The sequence below is a fragment of the Malaclemys terrapin genome, chromosome 23, assembly GCF_027887155.1.
Source record: "Malaclemys terrapin pileata isolate rMalTer1 chromosome 23, rMalTer1.hap1, whole genome shotgun sequence".
Lineage (NCBI taxonomy): Eukaryota > Metazoa > Chordata > Testudines > Emydidae > Malaclemys > Malaclemys terrapin.
Window position 1 is genome coordinate 5192902 of NC_071527.1, and position 27608 is coordinate 5220509.

At 45.3% G+C, this 27608-nt stretch overlaps 1 protein-coding gene across 1 annotated transcript; it reads right to left on the reverse strand.

Moving 5' to 3' along the window:
• Positions 1–13001: 13001 nt before the first annotated feature.
• On the reverse strand, positions 13002–20417 carry LOC128828499 (keratin, type II cytoskeletal 5-like). The gene is made up of 9 exons (XM_054013216.1): positions 19725–20417; positions 18642–18856; positions 17824–17884; positions 17148–17243; positions 15817–15981; positions 15277–15402; positions 14590–14810; positions 14357–14385; positions 13002–14253 (listed from the first exon to the last, which is right to left on the reverse strand). The coding sequence occupies exons 1-9, from the start codon at positions 20328–20330 to the stop codon at positions 13898–13900; spliced, it is 1875 nt and encodes a 624-aa protein (XP_053869191.1). The 5' UTR covers positions 20331–20417; the 3' UTR covers positions 13002–13897.
• Positions 20418–27608: the final 7191 nt, after the last annotated feature.

Genomic DNA, 27608 nt, shown 5'->3' on the forward strand with positions numbered 1-27608 from the left:
CAGAGGCTATGTCTAGGCTACAGGCTCAAAGGTATGGCAGTGCGGTTTTGTCCTTGTAGCGTAGACACTTCTTGCGTCAACAGAAGGGGTTTTTGCATTGATGTAGGTAATCCACCTCTCCGAGAGACAGTAGCTTGGTTGACGGAAGAATTCTACAGCATCTACAGTCAACATCTACAGTCAACCTAACTATATCAAACAGGGTGCAAAATATTTCACATCCCTAACCGATGTAGTTGGGCAGATATAATATTTTGGTGTAGGCAGGCCTAAGTCAGATGCCAATGATGATGTTGCAAAGTTAACGTTGTTAACTTTTTCACTGTCGTCAACGCACATAGGAAAGGAGAGGAAAGCTCGGATTATGAAGCTCTACCCCAACTTTCCACAAAGTGAGTAACCGTCAGGGCATGGAAATTGTATCAGGTAGGACAGGTAAGACACATGGAAGGGCTGCAGGTGGAATCACAACTGGTGTCATTATCATGAAAGATGGCTCAGCTTTCAGAAGTTGGGGGAATACTTTCCGAAGATATTCAGTATGGTTGGTTGAAAAATTTTCTCACCTGAAAATATGGTTTCATTTAAATTGCAATTTTCCACTGGAAATTTTCCAATTGGAAAAATGCATAGCCACTGAGAGAGTGTGAATTTTTCTGCACTTTCTCTCACGTTTTCTAGTGAAAAAAAATGGGGAGAAAAAGGGGTAGGGGGAAAGTACAAAACTGCAAATGGAAATCTGAAATTGTTGTTTCCACAAACCGAAATGCCATTTTATGTTTGAACAAAATGAAATTTTTCATTTAATTTCAAATCAACATTTTAAAATCACAGGAAAGTCTACGTTTTGTTTTGATAGGTCCTACAGAAACTGGGGGGAGGGGAAATTTTGAAGGAAAATGTTGGTTTTCCAATCCGTTTTGGAAAATATTCTATGTAAACATAGATTGTTGTTATTATTATTATTATGGTAGCAGCTCGGAGCCCCAGTCATGGATCTGGACCCCAGTGCGCTAGGCACTGTACAAATACAGAACAAAATGATGGTCAATTTCCCAAAGAGTTTACAGTCTAAGTAATGCTGGATTTTTTATTATTATTTAATAGCACTTACGTTTAATACATCTTACGTTTTGAGCTGGATGGGAACCAGATTTTCTGTTCACTAGGACAGTACTGAAATGGAACAAAAATGTGCAACTTCTCATGAAACAAAATTCTGAAAAAAAAACCTCATCAACACATTTTGTTTCAATAAAATCAAGATGTTTTGTTCCAACGTCAACATTTTTTAAATCCTTATAAATGTTTTATAATAGAAAAGAACATTTGAAATGAAAAATAGAAATGTCACAGTCCAATAATGTCAAAACGGAACAAGCTCATTTAAATGCTCTCTTTCATTTATTTCCCACTTTCTGCAAAAGGTGTCACTTTAGATGAATCAAGATTTTCCAAGAGAAAAACCTTACCCTGGAAAATTTCTGAGCCGCTTTACTTACATTTGTTCTTTAATAGCATGGGATCTGATGCACCTCATCACTGTAAGTGAATAATGGAAATTATTTTGCCTTATTCTCCTGATACGGAAGCTATTTTAGAAGCTGTCATAGCCTGAACAAGCATATAGATCTAGTGACTTTCTCTACATGCAATTGTCAGTCTTTGATCTCATCATGTCACCTGGGTGCAGAATGCGCTGCACTGCGGTCACCCAGCGTGTCTTAAAGATGATCATCTTTTTCTGCCAGAGGCAAGGGAATTATAGTCATATCAAATCAGAATCAGGAACCGGTGACGAAACACAGCTGTGTTTGCTAATCTTATTAACAACCCAATTTATCACTAAAGAGTGATTGAGAGGTACGTGACAATGATCGTCTTGTAAAAAAAAATGAATTGATTGCAAAAATAGGTGAAAGATTTGGGCCAGAATCCCACCTCCTGTTTTGGCCACTTTTCACCACTCAGCTGGTAGACTCTGCATCTAACTGAATATCCCTCTCACTTGCTGGGCTTCTTCCCTTTGAGGTACAATGTTCACATACTTTTAGCATACACTCCCAACTAAACAGGGAGTGATCTATACCCTTGAGGATCAGTTTCATGTCAGCAGTGTGGGTGTTCTGAGCTTAATGAAACCATTTTAAATGGTAGTAAAGGTGGTAATTACGTATGTTGGCTCTGGATCACCGTTCAATCACCCTCGTGTGAAGTTGTTCGCCACTGAGCTGTTGGCTGCAAAAGAAAAGTTGGACGAGTATTGGAGCTTGCAAACTTGGCTATTGTTGCTGTTAGCTTTCATAAATACTTACTTGCCTGCCTATTGGGGATGTGGACGGGAGAATTAATGTTTGACGAGTGCTTTGAACATGTAAGGCACTATATGACTTATTAATTATGATTATTATGACAACATGCTTTTCTGTAGCACTCATTACCATAGTATCCACTCTCAAAGTTATCATAACTAGGACCTGATTGTGCAAAGTGCTGTACAAACACAGAACAACAAAACAGTCCTGTGATGGGCTGTTCACTCCATACAGGGCCTGGAAGGGTTAAAATGGCTGAGTGGACCAATAAACTGCCCAGGCTACCTCTGGAGAAGGAGACAGGGAGCAGAGATTTAAGAAGACCAGGCTCAGCTGGCAACAGAAAGGACTGCAGGGAGGTAGTCTGAGGTCACTCCCTGGGAGGAGGGAAGTGTGTTAGATCTAAAGAGAGTAGTGCAGTTACTCCCTGGGAAGAGGGAGTTGGGAGGCTGGCAAACCCAGACAGGACGGAAGCCAGGAAGATAGGAGCAGGCTCATGGGTAAAGCAGCGAGGAAGACAATTGTAGACCTTGGCTGCTGACCAGAGGGCCCCTGAGCTGGAACCCAAAGTAGAGGATGGGCCCGGGTTCCCCAACCAGCCCCTGGGGATGTGACACCGACCAAGCAGAGGACAGTGGACTCGCTGATTTGTTCCAGAAAGACTTTGTTACATACCCCAGAAGGGGGAATCATGTAGTGACCTGGCCGGAGAGCCGAGTCACGAAAAGGAGGCTGTGGTTCCTGGATCGAGAGGAATCCACAGGATGAAAGGACAATGGGGGAGACATGCCAGAGGAGAGTGAAATGCCTGGTCAGAGCTAATCCCCTGAGCAACCAGGAGAAGGTGCCTCCTGTGGTGAGTGGACCCCGTGACAGGTCCCAATCCCAAAGAATTTACAAAAATAAGAATAATTAGATTAATTTCTCTTCCAGTACTGCCAAAAGAGAGGCATCTGGTTCCCTGTCTGAGCACTCCGAGGGTCCAAGGTGTTTGGATCCAGGGTTTTGGTTCTGGGCTACTTCAAAAGTCCTCACATAAGGTCTCGCCCAGCTCTAATCCCCGTAGCCCTGCTTAGCAACATGTCACTTTCCACCGAAGATTGACAGCCCCACACACTCCGTCCGGCCCATCAGATGCTCCCCTTTGAGCCTTCAGATCGCCGGTGAGGTGGGCAGAGTGTCAGCTCATGCCATCGAGTTGTTTGCACAGTGCGTGTGAGCCAAAAAAAGACCTTAATTGCCTCGGTAAAACCAGTTGGTCGTTTTCTGTCACTGCAGAGAGCATGTCTGCCACCCCTGAAGGCATCGATTTAATTAATATCAGACTCCCCTAGCTAGTTTCCACCCACACAGGACAGATGTCGGGAGCCAGAAAAGAAAAGAACTTGGCTGAGTGCTATAGTTGGGGACTGTAACAACTCACATCCTGTAACACATGGCCGCAAGCGGGTTACAGAGACATGCTATCAAAGGCAAAGTATTTAGCAATAACAGCACTGTGCCTCTTGCGGCAACAGCCTTTCTCTGAAAATATCTTGCCCTTCTCTTCTAAACACTGAATCAACACTTCAGCCAGAATGGCTGGTTCAGAATTCTCTTGCATTCTTCCCTATTATCTATAGTGTATAGGCGTGTATGGTGGTAAAAGAAGATTGCAGACCTGTGTTATTATAGTGATAGTGTCTCGTAAGTGTCTGCAGTGTCTGTGGCTCCCCTAAAGTATCCATCCATGCCTTTTCAATTTACCAGGCTATTAATTTCCCTTCTTTCCTGGGGTGTATTGAAAACGGCTTTAAAATTACAAGCTATCCCTTTAAATTCTAAAGGGTTTCCTGGTCCTGCTTGCAGGCTAGGGGGCTCTGAGGGAAGCCTGCAATCTGGGTCCTCAGTGGTCAGCCTGCAAAAGAATGAGTCTGGAGCAAGGTGGGTGGAGTTGTGCCCTAGGTAGCAGCCTGCTGTGTGTGTCTCTCTCTGCATTTGGTTGCTGGATGCTAGATTTCGACCAGCCCTAATCAAGTCAGAAGCTGAGCAGCGGAGAAGGAAAGTGACTTGCCCAGGTACATGATACCTCCCCCACCCCAGTTTACTACCCTTCTCAGACTGTGACTCTGGCCACAATGAGAACGCTCCTTCCAATAACTGCAAGCAAATATGGCGGACAGGGCTAGGGCCCTCCTTATTCAGGGAAGACCGTAAAGGCGATCTCCAAGGGAATCATTGTCAGGACCTGGGCCCGAACCCAGATTGCTTGCTTTCAAGCGCCAGGCCCAACCTGCTGGACGATTAACACAGACACTCTAAGCCTGATCGTTCATGTGCTGTAATCTTTCCTAAACTGCATTGAACTCAATGAGTATCGTGTCTTTATCAGCAGGCACGGCGCCTGCAGGCTGCACACAGCTTCCGAAGCTCTACTGCCGCTCCTGGAATTCCAAGGATAATCTTATCCCCAATCAAGGCCCATGCCCGGTACATATGAAAAAGTTCACATGCCTTACCAGCTTCTTCAACTTCTCAATTTCAGCTCGCAGGCTCTGGATACACCTGATTAGCTGTTGGGTCTCTCGTTTGGTGTTGTGTAGGCTGTCCCCATTCCTTCCAGCTGTGTTCTGCAGCGCTTCATACCGATTGTCACAAACAACCACCAATTGTCACAATCGCCAGTGGCTACATGACGGCAAGTGCGGCACACAGGGCCGGAAATACTTGACAAGGATGTCAAAATGCATATGGACGTTGTCGAGGTGCGAAGAAGGATTGGTCAACCTGGGGATGTTTAAATCATCCCCGAACAAGGGCAGGGTGTGGATGTGGGGCTATTCCAACTACCCAGACACATGGGACCAACCATGGAACATCTGTTGGTCTCCCAGCTCCCGGAGGAACTGTGCACTATAGAAGATCTCACGAGGGCTACAGCCTGGGTCATATCATGGGCCCAACACTGGAAAAAGCACATGAGAAGAAGAAATCACAGACAAAACAATCATTGAACTACATAGTTGCACAAAAAAGTCCTTTGCTTGTTTCCAGAGTCATCCTGTTTATAAGACCTAGTCAAAATTTTTCAAACAACATTTTTGGGGGTTGAAAAACTGCTTTTTTTCAAAATCTAAACTTTTCAGGACATCATTTCCTTTCCTTTGATGAAATCAGAAAACATGTTTTCATTTTCTCCTATTATACGAAAAAGGGAGGGAAGAACTGGAGGTAGGAAATAAAGGAGGAATTCTGCAAAAATTGAGGGGGGAAATGAAAAATCAGCCTTTTCAAATAACTTCAAAACAGAAGTAATTATGAAATCTTGCAAAAATTTTAACAAAATTTCCTCTTTTTTTTTTTTTTTTTTTTAACTAGCCCTAGTAATTACATGGAATTTCAGCATTTCTGAACAAGGCTACTTCAGTAAGCACTTTTAGCTGGGAACCCAAGGGTGAAATTCTGACCTCATTAAAATCAATAGCAAAAGTCCCATTTACTTCATTAGGACCAGAATTTCAACCACTGTCTGTGAAGTGCTATAGTGTGCCAAGAATTCTTGAGGCCACTTATGACAAGACAGGGAATAGAATTGACAGCTCCTTCCCCTCCCCCCCAGCATTGAGTTAAGTCCATTCTCCTGTGGCTAAAATTATGAAACATGGTTACTTACAATTGGGCATCTAAACCCATATTTAGCCTCTAAATATTTGGGCTGATTTTCAAATGTGAGGAGCACCCATAGCTGCTTTTGACTTCATTAGAAGCTCGGGTACTCAGCAGCTCTGAAAACCTAGCAGCCTAAAGGTGGCTTTAGGTGTTGTGGCATTTGATTTGTAGGTTAGAAACAAGTTGGTCTGTATCTGTATGGAGTCTGGACTCTCTGGCACAAATGTTTGCAGAAGGAAAAAAAAATTCATCATCGTTTTCAAACAGAAAACCAAAAGAAACCCAACCCTGGTATCTAATAAAATCAAGCCCCTTTGGAAAGGACCCATATCACCCAATTACCAGCCGCTCAAGGGACATGGAAGACTCCTTACCTGCTCAAATATATATCTCAGGAAGTTGATTTCATCAGTCAGAGGTTGCACCCTTGTTTCCAACTCTACTTTGGCCATATAGCACAATCCACATCCTGAAGGAAAGATCAGAGATACCGTGAATTGTTTAATCTCCCATTAGGTATGGTTTAGCATGGCAGAAATAGCATTCTGTGTTCCCTGTCAAGAAACAGCTGTTCTGCTGTTGGGGCTTCCAATGTAGCGCTCAGAAAGGTGTGGGGAAAACAGGACCTTCGGGATTAGTTATTTTAATACCCATTGCAATAAAACCAAGGGGGACATGGCATAAAGTCATTCATTTGCACCACTATAAAGGTTAGAATGTCCTTTCTTTCTTTCTTTCTTTCTTTCTTCCACTGCTCTCCCTTTACCAACTATCCCTTTGGCAACTTTCAGGGACAGTAAGTTCAGAAGCTGAAAACGGGACTTTAAAGCACAAAAATGTGGTAATTTTGGTGAGGCACTCAGATGCCACAGCGATGGGCATCACAGAAATACCTGTATAGATTGAGAGGTGGACATATATTTTGGGGGGGCATTTTCTGGGGAGACTGCATGAGAGCACCAGAGGTAGTGCTGGGTGCAGCATTGACTGCATACCAGGGGAAAGGTCTCTGTGCTGTCTGCATGGGGCACACCAATTAAAGGCCATGAAGGGGACACGCAAGTGGTGGGCTCGCGAAGAAACCACTGGATCTTTGCTTATGTGAGTCTAGCTACTTCAACAACCTGTGCAACTGATGAAGAGAGGGTTCCATACTGGCCTAACTGAGTCATGGATGGGGAAGAGACTTAATTGGGGGAAGCAGCAAATGAACACAGGAAGGGGTTTAAACCACTGATGGGGGAGGAGAGGAAGGGAGTGAACAAATAATGAATGAAAAACAAATCTAGGATAAGTTTTTTAAAAAGGAATAGAAAATAGTGATAATCCAAATATGCCAACTAGGTTTTTGTTTGCAGTGTTGGTCCCAGGATATGACAGACACAAGGTGCATTAGGTAATATCTTTTATTGGGCCAACTACATTTGGCCAAAGGGACACGTGTTTGAGCTTACATGGAGCTCTTCTTCAAGTCTTAAGAGCTCCGTGTAAGCTCGAAAGCATGTCTCTTGGTCCAATAAAAGATATTACCTCACCTAACGTGTCTAATTATTTTTGCATGACATTTTTTAAAACTTTAGGCATTTTTCCAAATTTTCTGCAAAAACTATTGTTTTTTGACCAAAACCAAAAATGTTCATTGTTCAGAAATTGTATTCTGTAAAGCAAACAAACAAAAAAAAGTTTTCGAAAAACAAAACCCCAAAACTGAACCAAAATCTGAAACGTTTGGACAAAAACAGAATTTTTACCAACATTTTTTCAGTTTCCATCAAAAAAAGTCTCAGAAATAATAATCGTAATAATAATTCCACCAGTTCTACTGATAATGCAAACAACAGGGTAAGTCATATCATGGTAGATATAAGCATTGGACTAATGACAATGATACATCCAGTACTGAAGGGTTAAAAGAGAAGGGGGGGGAGGTTAATAAAAAAGGAAAATCAGAGTAAATATTATACTAAGAGGTGAAATGATTCTTTCTTCTTTTCCAATTTCTTTTGTCCGCATTTAGATGGTCAGATCTTTGAAACACAGGTCTGTCTTGTTTTACGTCTATAAAGCACCTGGCTTTGAGGCGCAATGCATACAATGTAACTCACAGTGATGGTGATGATAATTAATAGTATCTCTAATTCCAACCGTTATGAAGAATCCTCCCAGCTATGTGTCATTGCAGTCAAATTAGTTTTGACGCAATGGGATTCCCCTCAGTGACATAACTATGAGTCCCCGGGCCAAACTGACTGGAGTTATACCAGTACATTCCTGACTGTGTATGTAATATTGTATATCTTTCCTAGGAGAATTTCCTGGTAAATATCCAAGACTATCATCTGATGTCTTTGCATTGCTAGGATACTAGTCCTGGATGCCAGTTTAAAAGCCTATCTAGATATGGATATGGTGCTACCAGAACCGGTTAGAAAATCGGATTTTAGTCCTGCAAAAAACTGAATTAAAAAAAAATCATCTTAAATTGGGGTGAACAGACAACATTTTGAAAAAGTTTTGTGAAACCAACTTATGAAAAAAGATTTGTTTCAGGTCAAGCGAAGTGTTTTGTTTCAACAAATTCAAAATGTTTGGTTTCGATATTGTCCTTTGAAATTTGAATATAAACTAAATGTCCCCTTACTAAAACTCGGGGGGGGGGGGGGTTGGTTGGCTAGCTCCCAGTCCCCAAAGAAAGGGGGAGGGTCGATGGGAAATCAGGACCCTGAGACTGATAGTCTTCAGGAACAATGGGGAGAGGACTATGCTCCAGGTCAGCCTGATTGACAGGGCAGGCAGGCTAATCAGGGAGTCAGGAGGCCAGGGGGATCCCATCCTCCATGTGAGACGGAATTGCCTGGGTCAGTCAGCGTGGGGCAGAGCTAAGGAGAGAGCAGGGGCCCGAGCTGAGCTGGGGAGCAGAGCCGGGCCAGCCCGAGGGGCTAGAGCAGCAGCCGTGCTGAGGCAGAGGGGAGCTGGAGCTGGGGCTGGGGCCATCCGGAGCCAGGTGCGGTGAGCAGCTGGGGGGAGCGAGGAGGGACCCTGGGCAGCGGGCCCAGCGCTGGGAGATGCCCCCAGCCAAGAGGCCTGGCAGGCCAGACTTGGAGGGGGATCGTAACCCCGACGGGGCGGGGGCGACGCTGGGAAGAAGGGTCCTGCCACCTAGAGCCTGAGGGCGTGTGACCACCGCCAGAGCAGGTATCCGGCCCGCAGCGTCCCTGCAACACAGCCAGGGCCTGGGCAGGGGCCTGGGACGTGTGAGGAACAGACTGAACTGCCCTGACATCCCAGAGACGCTGCTTGTGATGTCCCCGTGCCACAGAGCGGGGTGACGGGTTTTCCTTTCACCTTTCCCATTTTTTCCTTATTTTTTTTAAATGGTTGTTGTTTAATAAATTGTATCTACTTTGAACGGTGTGTGATGATCAGTGGGTCAGTGAAGCGTCCAGAGCAGAGAGAGCCCCCCAGAGTGGGGACACCCTAGCCCCTGCCCTTAGTGAGCACGACAAGGTTGGGGGTGGAGCCCCCCAGGAATCCTGGGCCCAGCCTTGTCGCGGTTACGAGGACTCAGCCAGACAGGAGAGTGGAAGGGGAGCCCTCGAGGTCAGGCAGGCTTCTGGGTAAAGGGAGTGGGAGCGAGGACTCAGATTCTCTCACTAGCCCATCTCACCGGGGTTGTGTATAAGCCAGGAAAGTTCCCCACAATAGCAGGACCATTCCCCCGCTGACATAAAGTACATTTTGAAACAAAAAATTGTTTTGACATGAAAAATTGTAAGTCTTTGGTCTGAGAATGTCACAACGGGGCATTTTGACATTTTCAGAATGTTTTATTTTTTCCCCATTATTTCTTCCTAAACAAAAGCAATACGAGCAAAGATCGCTTTAAAGCATCTTTGTGCTCCCTCTCAACTTGGGTTGTGGTGGAGTCACCAGCCACTGGCAAATATTAAAGCCAGATTGGATGTGTTTTTCTAAAATTTGCGCTGTAGTTCAAAGAGGAATTAATTCAGGGAAGTTCTATGGCCTGTATTATAGAGGAAGTCAGAGCAGATAATCACACAGAGGTTCCTTCTGGCCTTATAAGCTATCAATCTATGAATCCCAAACACTAATCCGGTGGCTTGTCAGAGACCAAATCAGTGCAAGTTAGAGCAGCCCGAGGGCTTCTCTATTTTGCATCTGGCTGCCTAAGGCCTCAAAGGACTGATCCAGCAGTTGCGGGTTACTGAGGAGTAGAGACACCTTTGCCACATCCATAATGCCAGGAACAAGGGAGTGTAAACGTGCAGACTCACCCCTGCTGCGCCTCCTGCTGGTTGTCTTGAGGAATTAGCTCTCCAGCCATTGGAGCGCCCTCTGCAGGCCGGTCTCCCGCTACCGCTTGGCCCCCGTGTCCCTCCCAGGACCCCGGTGCCCCTTTAACTGGTGGTGCCCCCTGGCAGTACCCTCACAGGCTGGGTCTCCCCCTCCCAGGGGAATTCCACCCACTACCCCCACTTTGCCTCAGTCTTGGCTACTGCCCAGTCCCCATCTAGCCCCTGTTCACTGGGGCAGACTGCAGTATCAGCCACTCATCACAGGCAAGGGGTTCGGACCTGCTGCCTCTGCCTACCCATGGGCTGCCCCCTGCAAACCCGTACTTAATAGGCCTTATCAGGCCTGCAGCTTGGGGCTTTCCTAGCCCGGAGCTCCCCGGCTCCCTTGGCCTTTCCCCAGCCCTGCTCCACAGTACCTTTTTCTGGCCTTTAACAAGGCCTGCAGCCTCGGGGGTTTCCAGGCCAGAGCTCCCCAGCTCCTTCTAGCCTTCCCCGAGCCCTGCTCTACTTTAGGTACCCTCTCAGCTTCCAGGCAGCCAGACCCTTCTCTCTCTACTACTAGAAAGAGACTGCTCTGCTCCTGGCTTCCCTGGCCTTTATAGGGCCAGCTGGGTCTGTTTGGGGCGTGGCCACAGCTGAGGTGGTTTCCCCAATCAGCCCAGCTTTCCCTGCCACAGCCCTCTCCCAGGGCTGTTTTAAGCCCTTCAGGGCAGGAGCGGGGTAACCACCCCCACTACAGGGAGGTTGGGGTGTAGAGGCTCTTCAGCAGCTCTATGCCACCTGAGGACTCCCCTCGGCAGGAGAACTCCTTTACTACCTGTTTATGCCAGCCTGGTGGTGGATTTGCACTGTTAGGCTACGTCCACACAAGAGCTGGGAGGTGCGATTCCCAGCTTGGGTAGATGTACCCCCACTACCTTTGCCTGCGTCAGCACCTAAAAATGGCAGTCTGGCCGTGCCCACTCAGGTTAATTGCCTGCGTACAATCCTGGCTGAGCCCCTGTGTACACCCTCGAATGGCTAGCCCATCTTATTATTATTTTTTGGCAGCTAATGCAGGTTCTTCAGCATTGAAATTTTCCACAGAAACAATTTGTATTTTTGCCAAAATATTTCAATTTTCCATGACAAAAAATCGAACGGAAACACTTCCTTGCAGGTCGGTTTGGGCCTCATCAAAATGTTTCACTTTGTCAAACTGAAAAAAAAATTTTTTTGTGTTTCAAGTCAGTTTGACATTAACTGTGCCTCATGGGAGCTGCAGTTCGGATGCTTCATGCCCCCATCTCTCTCTCAGAGCCAGACTTACTGACTGGACTACATCTCCCATGATGCACTCTACCATTGAGGTGATTCTGTACTCAAAACTTCCATTCATTATATCCCTTCACCGGTGACATTTACCAACATCCCCATCCTGCTGAGAGGTAGGCTGTCGGATGCACTGAGTGATCCTCCGCAGCCTCATGCCCTCAGAGCACTGGATGAGTCCTCAGGCTCAACCAACGCGGTGCATCATGGAAGTCACATTACCACAGTGCTTCATGGGCACCCAGCCCATCGAGGAGACTGGACACATGAGGCACTCATATGACAACTGCCACCAGGCTCTACAGCAGCTCAAGTGGGACACACAATAATGTCAAACCGAGGCAAAATAAACCATCTCAATTTGGGAACGTCAAAACAAAACGTTATGAATCCAAAATTTTTGGAATTTCCCATTCTGCCAGAAAAAAATTGATTTTTCAGCTTTTGGCACCAATTCAGGACTAAAATAAATTTTGAAATATCAGAATTTCCCACTGGATGAAAATTCCAGTGTTCAATCAGTTCAAGTTACAACTAAGCTGGGGTTTCTTCGGAAATTTGCCTATTTATTGCCCTTCGGAGCCCAGAGAAGTTTAAGACCAGAAGGGATCTCTTCTAATCTCCTGCATGACACGGGCTGTAGGATTTCACCCTGTGATTCCTGCATCATTCCCATAACTTCTGGCTGAGCTAAAGGGTACATTTTAGAAAGACATCAAGTCTTGGTGTCCATGTGATGGAGCATCCACCTCTTCCCAGGCTGTTTCAATGGTTAATTACCTTCTCTGTTAAAAACATGCACCTGAGTTCCCGTGCATCTAGCTTCGTTTCCAGGGATTAAATGTTGTTATGTCTTTGCTAGACATAATGAGCACCAAGCTCCCACCTTGCACAACGTGCTGGTGAGAATTGTTCCACTGACACTTCTCTTTCTCTGCTCAAAGGACGTGTCTCAGATTCAGTAGCATGTGGGTCTTGTCTGCTGTGACCACAGTAATGTAGAGACCTAGGTTTTATTCACCACTCCATAACATGAAGTGTGACTCCCTTGATTTCAGTAGAGACACACTTGCATAATACTAGCATAATGGAAAACCAGGCCCAGTTGTTATTATTTCTTTTCAGCTGCACGGTGACCTCAAAAAAAAATTCAAACTGCCCTGCCTCTAGGAAATGAACCCTATGTCAATAATCTTAACAACATTTCAGAACATATGGGGCCAGACTGTAAGCTGGCCTAGGTCCATGGACTTCAACAGACCTTCACTGATTTGCATTAGCTGAGAATTTTGCCCAGTGTATCGTTTTATGTCTATTTTTTAACCAGCAGAACAGCTCTGGCTTTTCATTCAGGATCCTGACCACAGACCTATTCAGTCTTGTATAATAATAATGACACATAGACATGATCTGAGTTGTCTGCAGTTTATTGAAAATGGTCACACCCCAAGAAAATGGGATGCCCCATGAGTAGGAAAGGTAGGTAAATGGTGACAGTACAGTATATTCTACATCACAGAATGCTTTGCAGTGAATAGTTTGCTCTGTTATCTTTACAATAAAGGCACAAATACATCCGGTGGAATCAGGTGCAACTAAAGGAGGATGGGGGATGAGTGGAATTGGTTTATGGCGAATGTTGGTTAGAGCCTGTCTTTGGATACCCAAAATAACAAACCTGCCTAATCATTCCTTAAGGGGAAGCCTATCGTGTCTAGATAGCCACACAAACATTTCTAATTCCTCGACTCAGCTGAAGGTGGATTATAATTTCCCCCCACATTTACCGCAACTCAGACCTATTTGTAAAGCACGCAAATAGGAGATGCAAGGCACAGGAAATACAATAGCACCCAAGAAAACATAGCCATTTTGGAAGAAGCGCTAGGAAAAGAGAAGGAAAGTTGAGTTTTATACACATTACCCCTTGACAGCCACAACAGCCAAAAATCTACAGCACACCCAGAGGGGCAGAGCTCTCCCTCCTCTAAATCAGCTCGCTGCTTATTGATATCCTCAAGTGATGCATTACTTTACAGGGTCTTATAACATTTAATCGGTGGGTGCATTTCAATTGATACGGACGTTTGGTTTAAACCCGGCAGGCGTTGCTGCCAGGATGGCGCATCGCTCCCGCCCTCCCTTCGGGGAAGATGCGGTCGGGATCAGGTGGTGTTTCGAGGATGTGGGCTGTAAGGGATACAGTTCATTTCTTTTCTGGATACCAGAGTTGGGTTAGGTGGGCTGTGCTGCTGCCATTTGAAGATAAAAAGATGCTTCTTTCTTTCTGGGGCCTGGCTCCAGTGCTCAGTACCCTCCTGAACCGGATTTGGTGGAGAAAGACGTGGTGCATCGCCGTGTGACCGAGGAACCGCCGCTGGAGCAGATGCCGCTGCCGCCACCTCCATAGCCTCTTCCACTTCCAGAAGAGAAGCCACCACCTCCAACGGTTCTGCCGCCGTATCCACCACCACAGACGACGACTCCGCTTCCGCCACTGAATCCTCCACCTCCACCGAATCCACCGCCACAGATCCCTCCTCCGCTTCCGCCGCCGAATCCTATGTTTCCACCGCCGAATCCACCACCACAGATGCCGCCTCCGCTTCCGCCGCCAAATCCACCCCCGATGACTCCTCCACTTCCACCTCCACCAATGACAGCTGCAAGAAAAGCACAGGGTCACCCCGTCAGTGTAAGGGTAGCCCACAAACCACAGGGAAATACAAACAACATATATCAACGTGAAGACCACAAGCTACTTACAGACATTCACATGGCCACCTCCGGCTATCCTGTGTAGGGAAAGGGACATAGGTCATTCATCCAGGAAAGCAGGTCATGCTTCCAAAGAGCCCTGCTCATTTGAGAACTTCCCATCCTTAGTGCAAAGGATGTTGCTAAGTATTTCTTTATTTCCCACTTATAATAGCTCCTACCAGCAAATCTGGGAACTTGAAACCATTTGAAACACAAATCCCAACAGGCAATGCACCTACCTGGACTCCTCTCCTTCCAGCAGTTTCCTGTACATGGCGATCTCAATATCCAGGGCAAGTTTGACATTCAGCAGATCCTGGTACTCTTTCAATAAGTTAGCCAGATCCGCCTTGTCTTTCTGCAGGGCATGTTCAAGATCATCCAGTTTTGCCCTAGCATCCTTGAGAGCCAACTCGCCCTTCTCCTCTGCCTCGGCGATGGCAGACTGCAGATTTGCAATCTGCAAAAGAGGAAAGGCAATGTCTAAATTCCACTCTAGACCTACTTCATGATCGGATTCACCAAGGCTACGTGTGGCTGGAAAACGACCTGGGGCATTGCCGAAAATTTCAATTTTTCATTCCCCGCCCCCGCAAAAAAAAAAGTGGCTGTCTCCACGTTGTGTATGCATTAGCTGCCTAGTGTGACTCAACAGCCCCCAGGAGAGCTTGGCTCTCCATTCCCCACACCACCCCATATTACAAAGTGCTGAGAGATGGAGCCTGCCAAGGAGGCAGATGCGTTCCAAGCAAAGATCTGCAAGTTTCACCGACTTCAACCAGCATCGGTGTTTTTAATCAGCAGATGCCACGCCTGCAGGCTGCGAAAGGGCTTCCAGAACTCTACTGCTGCTCCTGGAATGCCAAGGGAATATTATCCCTGATCCAGCCCCGCACTGATACATATAAAAAGTTCCCGAGCCATACCTGCTTCTTCACACTTTCAATTTCCGCCCGCATTCTCTGGATGCTCCTCGTTAGCTCTTGGATCTCTGTCTTGGTGTTGCGCAAGTTGTCCCCGTGTCTTCCAGCTGTGCTCTGCAGCTCTTCATACTGATGGGCAGAAATAAAACAACCACTGAACCACATATTGCTGATACCTACAGAACACTTGGTAATTGTTAGGCAGCTGCTGTGCCATGTCTGCTGCCCATCATACTGGCCTATAGTATCTCCATTAGGCGCCCACATAGATGCAGAGATCTTTGGGAAATATAATATGGTTCTCTGCAGTGTGAAGCCCCCATGACCCCATTCCACATCTTTGGTTCTATTCAGAATTCGTGCACAAACATGAACCATGGATCCTCTTGGATTGTGTGTAAGAAGGGAGCTCCTGCCTGGAAGTCTATAGGTGTAAATATTTGCTTACTATGTGTAGTTCTTCCACTGCAACTGAGCTGTATTTATGAATCAGCTGTGAGCGATATTTACCATCCACGTATCTTTAGCCGCTTGATTACTTACCCTGGACTGGTACCAGGCCTCTGCCTCAGCTCTACTTCTCTGAGCGATGATCTCATATTGATTTCGGACTTCCTGAATGATGCCATCCAGATCTAGATGTCTGTTGTTATCCATGGATACAACCACTGACAAGTCACGACTTATCGTCTGCAACTGAGATAATTCCTGCAAAGCACCAAAACATTAGTCATCTCTCTCCTGTATCGTTCATTCATGTTATTTCCCATCTCTGCCCCTTTTCCTATTCTCCAGTCTAAAGACTGCCTATAGAGATCTGTTTACTTCCATTTAGAACAGACATAGCCTGTCATAGAATAAACACAGCTGAGGAGGAGGAGATCTTTCAGAAATGAGGGTGGTACAAAGAGGTCCTTGGCTTGTTTCCAAAATCACAGCAATTATGAGAGCTGATCAAAATTCTTAAAGGAAAATAAACAGCCTTGTCTCAAAAAGAAAACTTTTTGTGGCTAAGTTTCATTCTTCAGCTGAAACTGGAAAATGAAAACATTTGCCTTTCCCCGCCCCCCATTATACAAAAATAGAAAGGAAGGGGTGGGGAGAATGTGGCATATTCTACAAAAATAGATGTAAATATGAGAAATCAGCCCTTTTTCAAGAACTCCCAAACAGAAGCATTTTGGAAATTTGTTAACAAATATTTCCCGGTTTCTCCACCAGCCCTGGTAATTAGACAGCATGTCAGCATTTCTGAACTACAGGAGTACTGGGCTACTTATTTCAGGAAATTGAAGCCAAAGGGTGAAAACTTGGGATAATTAAACTCAATGGCAAAAGTCCCATTGATTCATTAGGGCCGCGGTTTAACCCAATGTCTGTGAAGTGCTATACAATAAGTGCCAAGAATTCTTGAGGCCCTTCAGTGACAAAGCAGAGACTAGAACTGGTCCTCAGCCTTGAGTTCAGTCCATTTGTCTGCGGCTACAATGATCAAACATGTTTGCTTAAAGTTAGGCCTCTAGATCCATATTTACGCTCCGAATAAATGGGCTGATTTTCAAAAACAAGGAGCCCCTATTGACTTCAGCAGAAGTGGGTGCTGAGCGGCTCTGAAAATCTGGCATCCTAAAGGTGATTTCAGGTGCCTGGCATTTGGTTCCAGGTTAGAAATGAGTCAGTCTCTACCTGTATGGAGTCAGACTTTCTGGCACAAATGTTTGCAGAAGGAAAAAAAAATCATTGTCAGTTTCCAACAGCTCTAGCCATCACCCAAGAGAAACCCAACCCTGGTAGCTAATCAAAGTCAAGCCTCTTTGGAAGGGATCTACATCACCCAATTACCAGCTGCTCAAGGGAAACGGAAGACTCCTTACCTCCTCAAATATAAATCTCAAGAAGTTGATTTCATCAGTCAGACCTTGTACCCTTGTTTCCAATTCTACTTTAACCATGTAGGCATTATCCACATCCTGAAGGAAAGATCAGAGATACCGTGAATTGTTTAATCTCCCATTGGGTATGGTTGAACATGGCAGAAATAGCATTCTGTGTTCCCTGTCAAGAAACAGCTGTTCTGCTGTTGGGGCTTCCAATGTAGCACTCAGAAAGGTGTGGGGAAAACAGGACCTTCGGGATTAGTTATTTTATTACCCATTACAATAAGACCAAGGTGATGTAGCATCTTTGGAAGATTTTGTGGACATTAAGTGGAGAAGCTGAAAACCTGACTTGTAAGGCACAAAAATGTGTTAATTTTTGTCAGGTACTCAGATAGCACTGTGATGGGCACCATAGAAATACCTGCATAGGCAGACATATATTTTTCTGGGCATCTGACAAATTCAGTTACCCAATCACAAGTGGATATTGGGTTGTAACACACAGGTGGTAGCAATTCGGGTATTTTGGTGCAGGACTATGTCTAACTGGCATTTTTTTTTTTTTGCTTCTAATTATGATTGTCATTGGTTATATTTTCATTGAAGACAGAATCCCGCTGACCCCGTTTAAAGCTTCCCACCGCATTCTTTAGTTAGCATTGCTGCTTACCTTCTTGAGCACCACAAACTCATTCTCAGCAGCTGTGCGCTTGTTGATTTCGTCTTCGTACCTGTTTCAAGTAAAGAGACAAGCTGGGTTTATTTGAGTTTTGCTGCTTCAGTTACCAGTAAAGAAAGGCTAGACTCAACTAAGGTTCAAATCAAGTCTAATGTCAAATAATCTAGATATTTAAATCAGAGAACCTGTCTAACTCTCTGTTCTCATCTCCTTCTCTTCCCCATTTTACTACACCAAAGATGAGCATTTAAATGACCCTTCATGTTGTATTACCACTAACTCTTTCTTGCTAGCATCCAGATGGGATCCAATTCATCACTCCTACATCCTTTCCACCTTCAGATCCCTCCTCAAAACACACTTCTTCCTCGAGGTCCACAGCCCATCAGCCACCCTCTTAAGAAAAGAACTGCTGTAACGCAACTGATAAGAAAGAACATTAGAACTCAGGGCTTATTATATACCTATAAACAGAATGGGGTGGGTTTTTTTCTTAAGTAGTGAATAAAAATGTTTCTCTGTTCTTGGGCTTTAGCCTTCTTGTGATTTTCAAACCACAGATGGGAATTAGCGGTCCAATTCCCATTGACTACCCAGGGTCAGGTGCCTCTCTGCCATTTGTGCCTTTGAAATTAGGCCATGTTGGGATTTTCAGCCGTAATTGGTATCAAAGAATTTATGCATGGTGAAAACTAGCCCCTGCCCTTTACCACTGAAGGCACAGTAAATTGATTGATCGAGTTTGCTATAGCTGTAATATGTTTTAATTTAATTTAATATTTTGTTTCTTACTCTTTTAATGCACTTACTTGCGCTTGTACTCCTCGACATACTGCTGCATGTTCTCCAGTTCTGACTGCAATTGTCCCTTCTGATTTTGGAGTCCATCTAGCCTCCTCCTCAAGGTTTGGATAAAATTCTCAAACAAGGGCGCTAAGTCCTTCTTAATAATTGTTCCGCCTTGCTGTTGTAAGAGTTCCCACTTGGTGACCAGAACTTTATTTTGTTGTTCCAAGAACCGGACCTGAAACCCAAAAAGCAGATGGATTAAGTATTCCCTATAATACTTGGAAGAGCGGCACTACTCAAAGATCCTGCTGCATTGTGCAAACAGGAGAGTTCTTTCTCAGTTGAATGGTAATATCAAAGGTGGTCAAAGTCATCAAAGTTTGAAAGGTTGATGAAATTTCAAGATATGGATGGCATTTGGGGATTTGAAACCAAATTGCAGAACATTTCAGTTGCATTTTCACCCTGCAAAATCTTTGAGCACATTGAAATGTTTCAACTTTTGGAAAATTTTAGGAGAACCGATTTTTGCAAAAACCTTTCCGCTCACTGCCCTCCAACCAGCACTTTGCAATATAACTTAGGACTATTCCGTCAAAACTCAGAATGGCAACCAAACAGAATCTGAAATAGTGAGCTCCATCACTGAAAACATTCTGGGGCAGATCTTGAGCTAGTGTAAACTGTCCTAGTTGCATTGAAGCTGAGGATCTGCCAAATTAGAAATCCTAGTTTTCCACTGTAAAGGGGTCATTTGATAATCAAATTAGGTAGCATTTGACAGGAGGCCATGTGGAAAGAGAAATTCACAGTAGTACGACCAGCTAGCGAATGCTAAAGATGTTGTGATGACTTGAACGTGACTTTCTGGAGCATCCTACAGCTCAAAGCCCAAGAGTAGCTTGGGGTAGCTGAATCCATGGCAAGGCCCATGCAGGAGAAGCTTTTGATCTCTCTCTGTCTCTGGATGAGAAATTCTAGCCTATTTTTGATCACTGCTCAATTGTCCTTTCTTACCAAAACTGAGATGGAAATACGGAAACCACCCTTTCTGCAGTACACAAAGCCGTTCCAAGTGCCCCCCTACTGCCCTGACTTCTCACCTTGTCGATGAATACTGCAAACTGGTTGTTGAGGACCTTGATCTGCTCCTTCTCCTGAGTTTTCACTTGCTGGATATGGGGGTCAATCTCCACATTGACCGGCTGCAGGAGGCTTGGGTCAACGTGAACGGGCTGGATGCCTCCAGGCTGCCCAGGTCTGCCAGGTCCAAAGCCAGGTCCAAAGCCAGGTCCAAAGCCAGGTCCACCAAAGCCCAGTCCGCCTCCAAAGCCGCCTGCTCCTCCTCCAAAGCCGCCCGCTCCTCCTCCAAAGCCGCCCGCTCCTCCTCCAAAGCCACACGGTCCTCCTCCAAAGCCGCCCGCTCCACCTCCATAGCCGCCCGCTCCACCTCCATAGCCACCACCAAAGCCACCACCTCTGCACCCAAATCCTCCACCGTAAGAAATCCTCGCACCTCCGCCTACACCATGCAGACTCCTGCTGCCAAACCCTGCACAGCGTCCGCCACCTCCATAGCCCCTGGAGGAATAGGAGCTGTAGCTACTCCTGACTCTGCCCCCCCCTCCTCCACCAGCACCAATGGCAGAGCATGAGCTGTAGCTCCTTCTGCTGCCTCCAGTGGACGGCGTGCACGGCTGGAGATACATGGCTGCTCCTTCTAAACAGAGTGGGAGACGAAGAGGAGAAGAATCACCGTTTCTGTGGTGCAAGGAGATGGGTGCAGAGTGAAGGGAAGTGAGTCCCTCTGAATCCAGTGCTCGAGATGCTCCCTTTTAGCTGCTTCGGGAGATGGGCTGGGCTTGCATGGGCGTGACTGAGGATATGATCTTATTGTGTTCTTGAGCTTGGTGTGCTTGACAGATTTTGATCTTCAATTGGCCAATGACCCTGCCCAGTCACACGCCCCTGCAGCGCAGAAGGGAAAAAAGCAAAACAAGAACAATGTCACATACGCCTCCCGGTAACTCTCTCTGACTAAGATGCCTTGCACTTTTTTAGGGTGTCTGAAATGATCTCTCTTTAAAATGATGCTGTGAATCATTCATTTCCCCCTTATTCTGGATGGGTACCGTTTATCTGTATCTTTATCTGGAACTTGCCTCGTAAAGCCCCATGGCAGGCAAACGTTTTAGGGGATGCCAAATAATAGCACAGCTTTCACAATTCCCCACACACACACACCTATGATTACACCCTAAATCTGCTTTCTCCATGGAAAATTGCCTTTGGCTTCTGAGAACAGGTTGCCCAATCCAAAGCGGGAGCTGAGCATATTGCAATTGGAGGAGGCTCTACACGGTCTCATTAAAATAAGACTTTTACCAGAGAGGTGAATTTGGGCTTTTCACCCCTGAAGCTTCCTAAAAATCTCTTGTAATGGGAGCTTCTGTTACCAGTGACCTTAATTCCTGCAGAGGTGAATCCTAGAATCTGTAGTCCTAGAATCTCCCGATTATCTGGTATCGTGAGTAACTTGGGCAGCAACCTGGATGAGAAATGCAATGATCAACAGAGCGTGCAAATCCCCCTGTCCTCTGTGTTATTCTGAAGACTAAAAGCAAATAAGCAACCCTGAGAAGCATCAACGGACACTCAGGATACAGCTACACTGAAATAAAAGCCCCAAAGCATGGCTGCAGCTGGCCCAGATCAGCTGACTTGGACTCATGGGCTGCAGGGCTAAAAATTGCTGTGTAGACACTTGGGCAGGAGCCCAGGCTCTGGCACCTTCCCCCGCCTTGTGACTATACAGCAATTTTGCAGCCCCTCAGCCCAAGCTCCGCAAGCCCGCGTCTGCTGACCGGGGCCAGCCGCAAGTGTTTAATTGCTGTGTAGACGTATTCAGATGCTAGGGTGATGAGTGTGGACATACAACTAGATAGAGAACTAGACAGTGAGACAAAGAAATAGATAAATAAGTAACAAATGATAGCTAGCTAGTGGAGGCCTTGTTTAAAAAGTGCCATGCATGACTATGGTGCTGTTTAGATAATAAACAATACAGCTGTTGAGTATTGTAAAACAGCTGGGTAGCTCATGAGAGAAAGAGAGAGACTTATAAATATATATAAAAGTGTCATACAATCGTCATTTTAACTGGCTGAATACTATTTATCAAATACACCTGTTGACTAGTTTTGCCCATTTTTATTCAGCAATTTGAATTTCTTTCTGAGAGTCAGCCTGCACTAACAAATAATACAAGTCATGGGGCAGAATTTTTTTAAACCACTATTGGAGTCAGGCACGTGGGCGCTTTTGAAAATCCCCACTAGGCATTTATCCTTAGGCACCTAAATACCTTTGAAAATCTGGCCTTAAGTCCCATTTTCAAAAGTTGCTGACGCACTCAGGAGCCTCTCACCGACTTTCACAGGGTGTGAACTAGGCTCCTAAAGGCCTAAGTCCTTCGGAAAATGGGACTCCTGGGTCAAGTTTTGGAAAATGTGACCCTTTTGAAAATTTTAGCCCAGGTCTCCACTAGAGAAAGAGAGTACAGGGTGTGTCTCACTCCTTTGTAACAGGCTGCATCTAAACACAAAACACTGCCGTCCCTGCAGTGGGGAGTGGGCCTGCTCCCCCTTTAAAGGTGCAGCGAACACACAACAAGCCACAACCAATGCACTCTGCATACCATACACAGACTAAAGCACTCCCGTTTTATTGATCAGTCTAATTCACTCCACTGTAGTGCACAGTAGTGCAGGGTTCATGGAGGTGCTGTGCTCTTGCAGATACAACAACCAGGATGCTTTTTCTCTGGCTTCTCTGACGATTGCCAAATACACTATCATAAAATCTCACGGCCCACGACAGGAGGGGAGTTGTTAAGTCAGCTGAACGCCGCTGTCCTAATTTCAGTCACTCAGGTAACACATGTATTGAGTCACAGCACTGTCTCCAGCCAAAGTCAGGCAATTAAAGCATGATTTTATCATCAATCATCCTCATCCAGTTCAAACTTGATAGACAGTCTAAGCTCCAACTTCACAAACCAAAACAACATCATTGTATCAGCTGCGCTGAGTATGGAGAAATGCCCAGGCAGAAGTGCAGGGAAAGCCACTTGCTTCTTCTTCATCTGTCTTTTATGATAAAGAGGCAAAACAAAGACAAATCTGCATGGATGTAACCAAGGTTTGTTTGAGTTACCTGTGAGGGAAAACTTATATTGTCTCCTAGTGTGTAAGTAGCACTGTCTCAATCAGATACCCTGAGTTTCACTTATTCCCACATTTGCTGTGCAACACAGCTGATTGGACTACATAGCCATCTAAGTCAGGGGTGGCCAACCTGAGCCTGAGAAGGAGCCAGAATTTACCAATGTACATTTCCAAAGAGCCACAGTAATACGTCAGCAGCCCCCCCTTCAGCTCCCCCTGCTCTCAGCGCCTCCCACCCACCGGCAGCCCCGCTGATCAACGCCTCCTCCTCCCTCCCCACACTTCCCGATCAGCTGTTTCGTGGCGTGCAGGAGGCTTTGGGGGGGAGCAGGGAAGAGCAAGGGCAGGCTCAGGGGAGGGGGTGGGAAGGGGAGGAGTGGGGGCAGGGCCTGTGGCAGAGCCAGGGGTTGAGCAGTGAGCCCCCCCACCCCCGGCACATTGGAAAGTTGGCACCTGTAGCTCCAGCCCCAGAGTCGGTGCCTATACAAGGAGCCGCATATTAACCTCTGAAGAGTTCCGGAGCCACAGGTTGGCCACCCCTGATCTAAGTAGTTACATAGCCCTGACCACCAAATCAACCGAGCATCGCACAAGCATGAATGGGTTTAATCCTCACAACCCTCCTGGAAAGTAACGAAATATTATCCTCACTGGCAAAAAAAAAAAAAAAAAAAAAATGCAGATTCCTCGACACTGAAACATTTCACCTCTTTGTGCCAAATTCACCAAATTGTTTTAGCTGGGGGGGAAAAAACCAGAAAAAATAAAAACATTTCAACCTTTTCCAAACAAGACATTTTGATCTTGTGATTTGAAATGACTTTCGGCTTGGAAATTTCCTTCTACTGTGATTTTTAAAAATTAAAAAGATTTTAAAATGCTCAAAATCAAAAGGAAACATTTCCTGTCAGGTAAAACAAAAGGTTACGTTCAACCCCCAAGCCAGTGTTTTTTTTTGGTGTTTTTTTGGTTTTTTTTGCTACTAACCAAACATTTCAGAAAAAGTTTGTTCTGGGTCAACACAAAAAAAATGTTCCCCAATTTTTTGGCATTGCCAGCACACCAAAAATTCCATGTCTCACAGCTCTAATCTCAAACATTTAGGACCAGCCTCAGCTGGCTTTAACCGGCTTCTCATTTTTCTGCCTATCACTAGACAGACAACTTATCTTTGCATGGCCAAAGCGGTAGAAATGGGCCTTAACGTAACTGCGAATCCAGCATCATCTCATTTGTGAGGACGTGCATTTCCTTACACAGCGAAGTGTCACTGACATGCATTCGCAAGTGCAAAAACAGAGGGAACTTCTGAAGATCATTCCATGGCTTGGCATCATTCAAAATGCTTTGGATTCAATTATTTGTTGCTCATTAACTGGAAGATATTCAAAGGCCTTTTGCAGAACGGAGAATTTTCATTGCCAACCAGAGTTCCACTGTTAATTTCAGACAATCCCAGTGCACTCACTGCCACCAATTTTAGATATATTACCCTGGTGCTCTACAACCTACCTGCTCTTGCTTCCATGAACCCAGAGCCAAAACTGCCACTGATTTAACAGGAAGCAGGGTCAGGCTCCCCTACCCTGGAAGACTTACAGTTTGCTTAGGCAGATACAACGCAAACAACCAAGAAAGCTGAAGCAGCCAGTGCTGGCGAGGAGATCAGTGCCGGTAGGGTTATTAAATTTAATCCACTGAACAGCTCATCTACTTTATCATGGTCCCTATCTCGGTCAAATTCACCGAAGCAACTTCTGGCTGCTTTGAGACCTTCCATCCTGAATTCTGCAGCTACTACAGTTTCAGAGAGTAACAGGCCATGTCCTTTTCATGGCCTGTCTCTTGAAAATAAGACAGGAGAACCCACTGAGGATTATCTTGCATCCCCAAGAGACTTAATGGAAGCTGTTCGGGGCAGGGACCAATCAGTTTGCTCCGTGTTTGTAAGGCACTTACTGCAACAACCACCACCAACAATACTAATAATAGAGGTGAATTATTCCCTGGCTACACACTCTTCTAAAAGTGCCCCAGTACACCTCTGGAGTTCTCAACATAGGTAGCAACATACCACTTGCAGTTTTGTTGCTATGTACTGCACTTTTAAATGTACAGGTGGAGGCAGCTGCCATTTTGGGTCCAGTTCAAGTGAAGTAAGTTACTTCTTTTTTCACGAGATCATAAGTTCGGTGATAACGAGAATAGTGTCGATGTAATATACTTAGATGGTCCCGCACAACATTTTGATGAAGACACTTGAACAATACAAAATTAACAAGGCACATGTTAAATGGATTAAAAACTGGCTAGCGGTAGGTCTCAAAATGTAGCTGGCAATGGGGAATCATCATGAAATGTGTGCATTTCTAGTAGGATCATACAGGGTTTGGTTTTGGGCCCTACACTACAGAACATTTTTATCAATGAGAGACACAAGGTGGGTGAGGCAATATCTTTTATTGTTCCAAGTTCTGTTGGTGAAAGAGGCACGCTTTCGAGCTACATAGAGGTCTTCTTCAGGTCTCTGTACCTTAAAAGCTTGTCTCTTTCACCAACAGAAGTTAGTCCAATAAAAGATATTACCTTGCCCACCTTGTCTCTTATATCCCGGGACCAACATAAGGGTGACCAGATAGCAAGTGTGAAAAATCATGACAGAGGGTGGGGAGGGTAATAGGAGCATATATAAGAAAAAGCCCCAAATATCGGGACTGTCCCTATAAAATCAGGACATCTGGTCACCCTAAACATGAGCAACAATACTGCAAATGATTTTTATTAATGACATGGAAGAAAACATAAAATCATTATTGATCCGGTTTGCAGATGGCACAAAGATTGGGGAGTTGTAAATGTTGAAGAGGACAACTGATACATAGCAACCTGGATCGCTTGGGAAACTGGCCTCAAGCAAACATGTATTTCAATACCGCCAAGTGTAAAATCATGCATCTAGGAACCAAGAATGCAAGTTATATCTATGGGAGAGAGGACTTATCCTGGAAGCAGTGACTATGAAAAAGACTTGGACGTCTCGGTGGATAATCAGCTGAACATGAGTTCCGAGTGCAATGCTGTTGCCAAAAGAGGTAATGTGAGCCTCAGGTATATAAACAAGTGAATCTCAAGTAGGAGTAAAGGTTATTTGACCTCTGTACTTGGCACTAGTGTGACTTCTAAAGGAATACTATGTCCAGTACTGGTGTCTACAATTCAAGAAGAATGTTAAAAAATTGGAGATGGGTCAGAGAAGAGCCACAAGAATGATTAAGGGATTGGGAAGCATGCCTTACAGTGAAAAACCTCAAGGAGTTCAATCTATTTAGTTTATCAAAGAGGAGGTTAAGGGGTGAGTCAATCACAGTCTGTAAGCACCTACATGGGGAACAGAAATTTGACGATAGGGGGTTTTTCGAACTAGAAGACAAAAAATATAAAAAGATCCAATGGCCGGAAGTTGAAGCTAGACAAATTCAGACTAGGAACTAAGGTGCAAATTTTTATCAGTGAGGGTAATTAACCATTGGAACAACTTACCAAAGGTTACGGTGGATCATTCATCTTTGGAAATTTCTAAATCAAAGATGGATGTTTTTCAGAAAGAGATCATAGAATATCAGAGTTGGGAGGGATCTCAGGAGGTCACCTAGTCCAACCCCCTGCTCAAAGCAGGACCATTCCCCAGACAGATTTTTGCCCCAGATCCCTAAATGGCCCCTCAGGGATTGAACTCACGACCCTGGGCTTAGCAAGCCAATGCTCAAACCACTGAACTGCTCTATTTCAAACAGGAATAAATTCAGGGAAACTCTACGGCCTGTGTTATACAGGAGATCACATTACATGATCACCATGGTCCCTTCTGGCCTTGGAATCTATAACCTAAGACTGTTTTGAAGGAGACACACACACTGTCCTCTTCCTCCTCCTTTTAAATGGGGTGAAGGGAAGGTTGTTTTGCTTTAATCCACAATTGGTCTTTTAAAGTGAAAGTCCAGATGTGCAGCTGACTGTTCTGCATTGAAAAATGTCACCAAGGGAGGGTCACATTTTTGCTGCATCCATCGTCTTGCATAATGTGATCAAACAGAGCAGAGTAAGTGAGCTGACGAATTGACAGAAATGATGTGTTTGCTTGGAAAACCCAGCTGAGTGGGAGTAGTTCCTGGAGTGAATTATTTCATTGCTATCATAAACTTCCACTAGGAAAGCAGCACCAATTATCCACACATTTAGCCATCTCAGCAGAGAGGCTGAGCATCGGACTGATGGGGAAAATAGAGTCATTGTCTCACCCCACTCCACCCAACCAGTGTGGTTTCTCTGAGTCAGGAAAGCGGCACAGTGGGGATGCTTGTGCTGCTGCCATCTGTTTCGAGAATAGCCAGAGAAAGTGTCATGCAGCACCTTCCACAGGCCCTGAATTCACTTAATCTTCTCTTGAGCGATAGAGCCATAGGTTCACAGGGGCTCGGGCATTAGCTGAGCTGAATGGCCATAGCTCCTCTGGCTTCAGTTTACATCAGTGGTGGATCTGCCCCATAGATTTTAAGGCCAGAAGGGATCATTATACATTCCGACTGCTCTCAGGTGTGTAATCTCCCAAGGAACAATCCTGGCTCCAAGCGTGCTCCTTATGGGAATGGAGCTGACCCTACTGTGCTTGCAGAACAAGTTGGTTGCGTTATTGGAAGCCATCAGGCAGCCTTGCCTGCCCCCAAATGGGAATGTCTTGGGCCAATGGTTTTCCTCTCACTG

What these genes read in the sequence shown, in the direction of transcription:
- LOC128828499 (XM_054013216.1), bottom strand. Translation starts at nt 20,330, where the DNA reads ATGTATCTCCAGCCGTGCACGCCGTCCACTGGAGGCAGCAGAAGGAGC. An exon ending in GTCGAGGAGTACAAGCGCAA is followed by an intron (nt 17,885 to 18,641) that starts GTAAGTGCATTA and finishes TACTTGAAACAG; the next exon opens with GTACGAAGACGAAATCAACA. An exon ending in AGGCCTGGTACCAGTCCAGG is followed by an intron (nt 15,403 to 15,816) that starts GTAAGTAATCAA and finishes TCTGCCCATCAG; the next exon opens with TATGAAGAGCTGCAGAGCAC.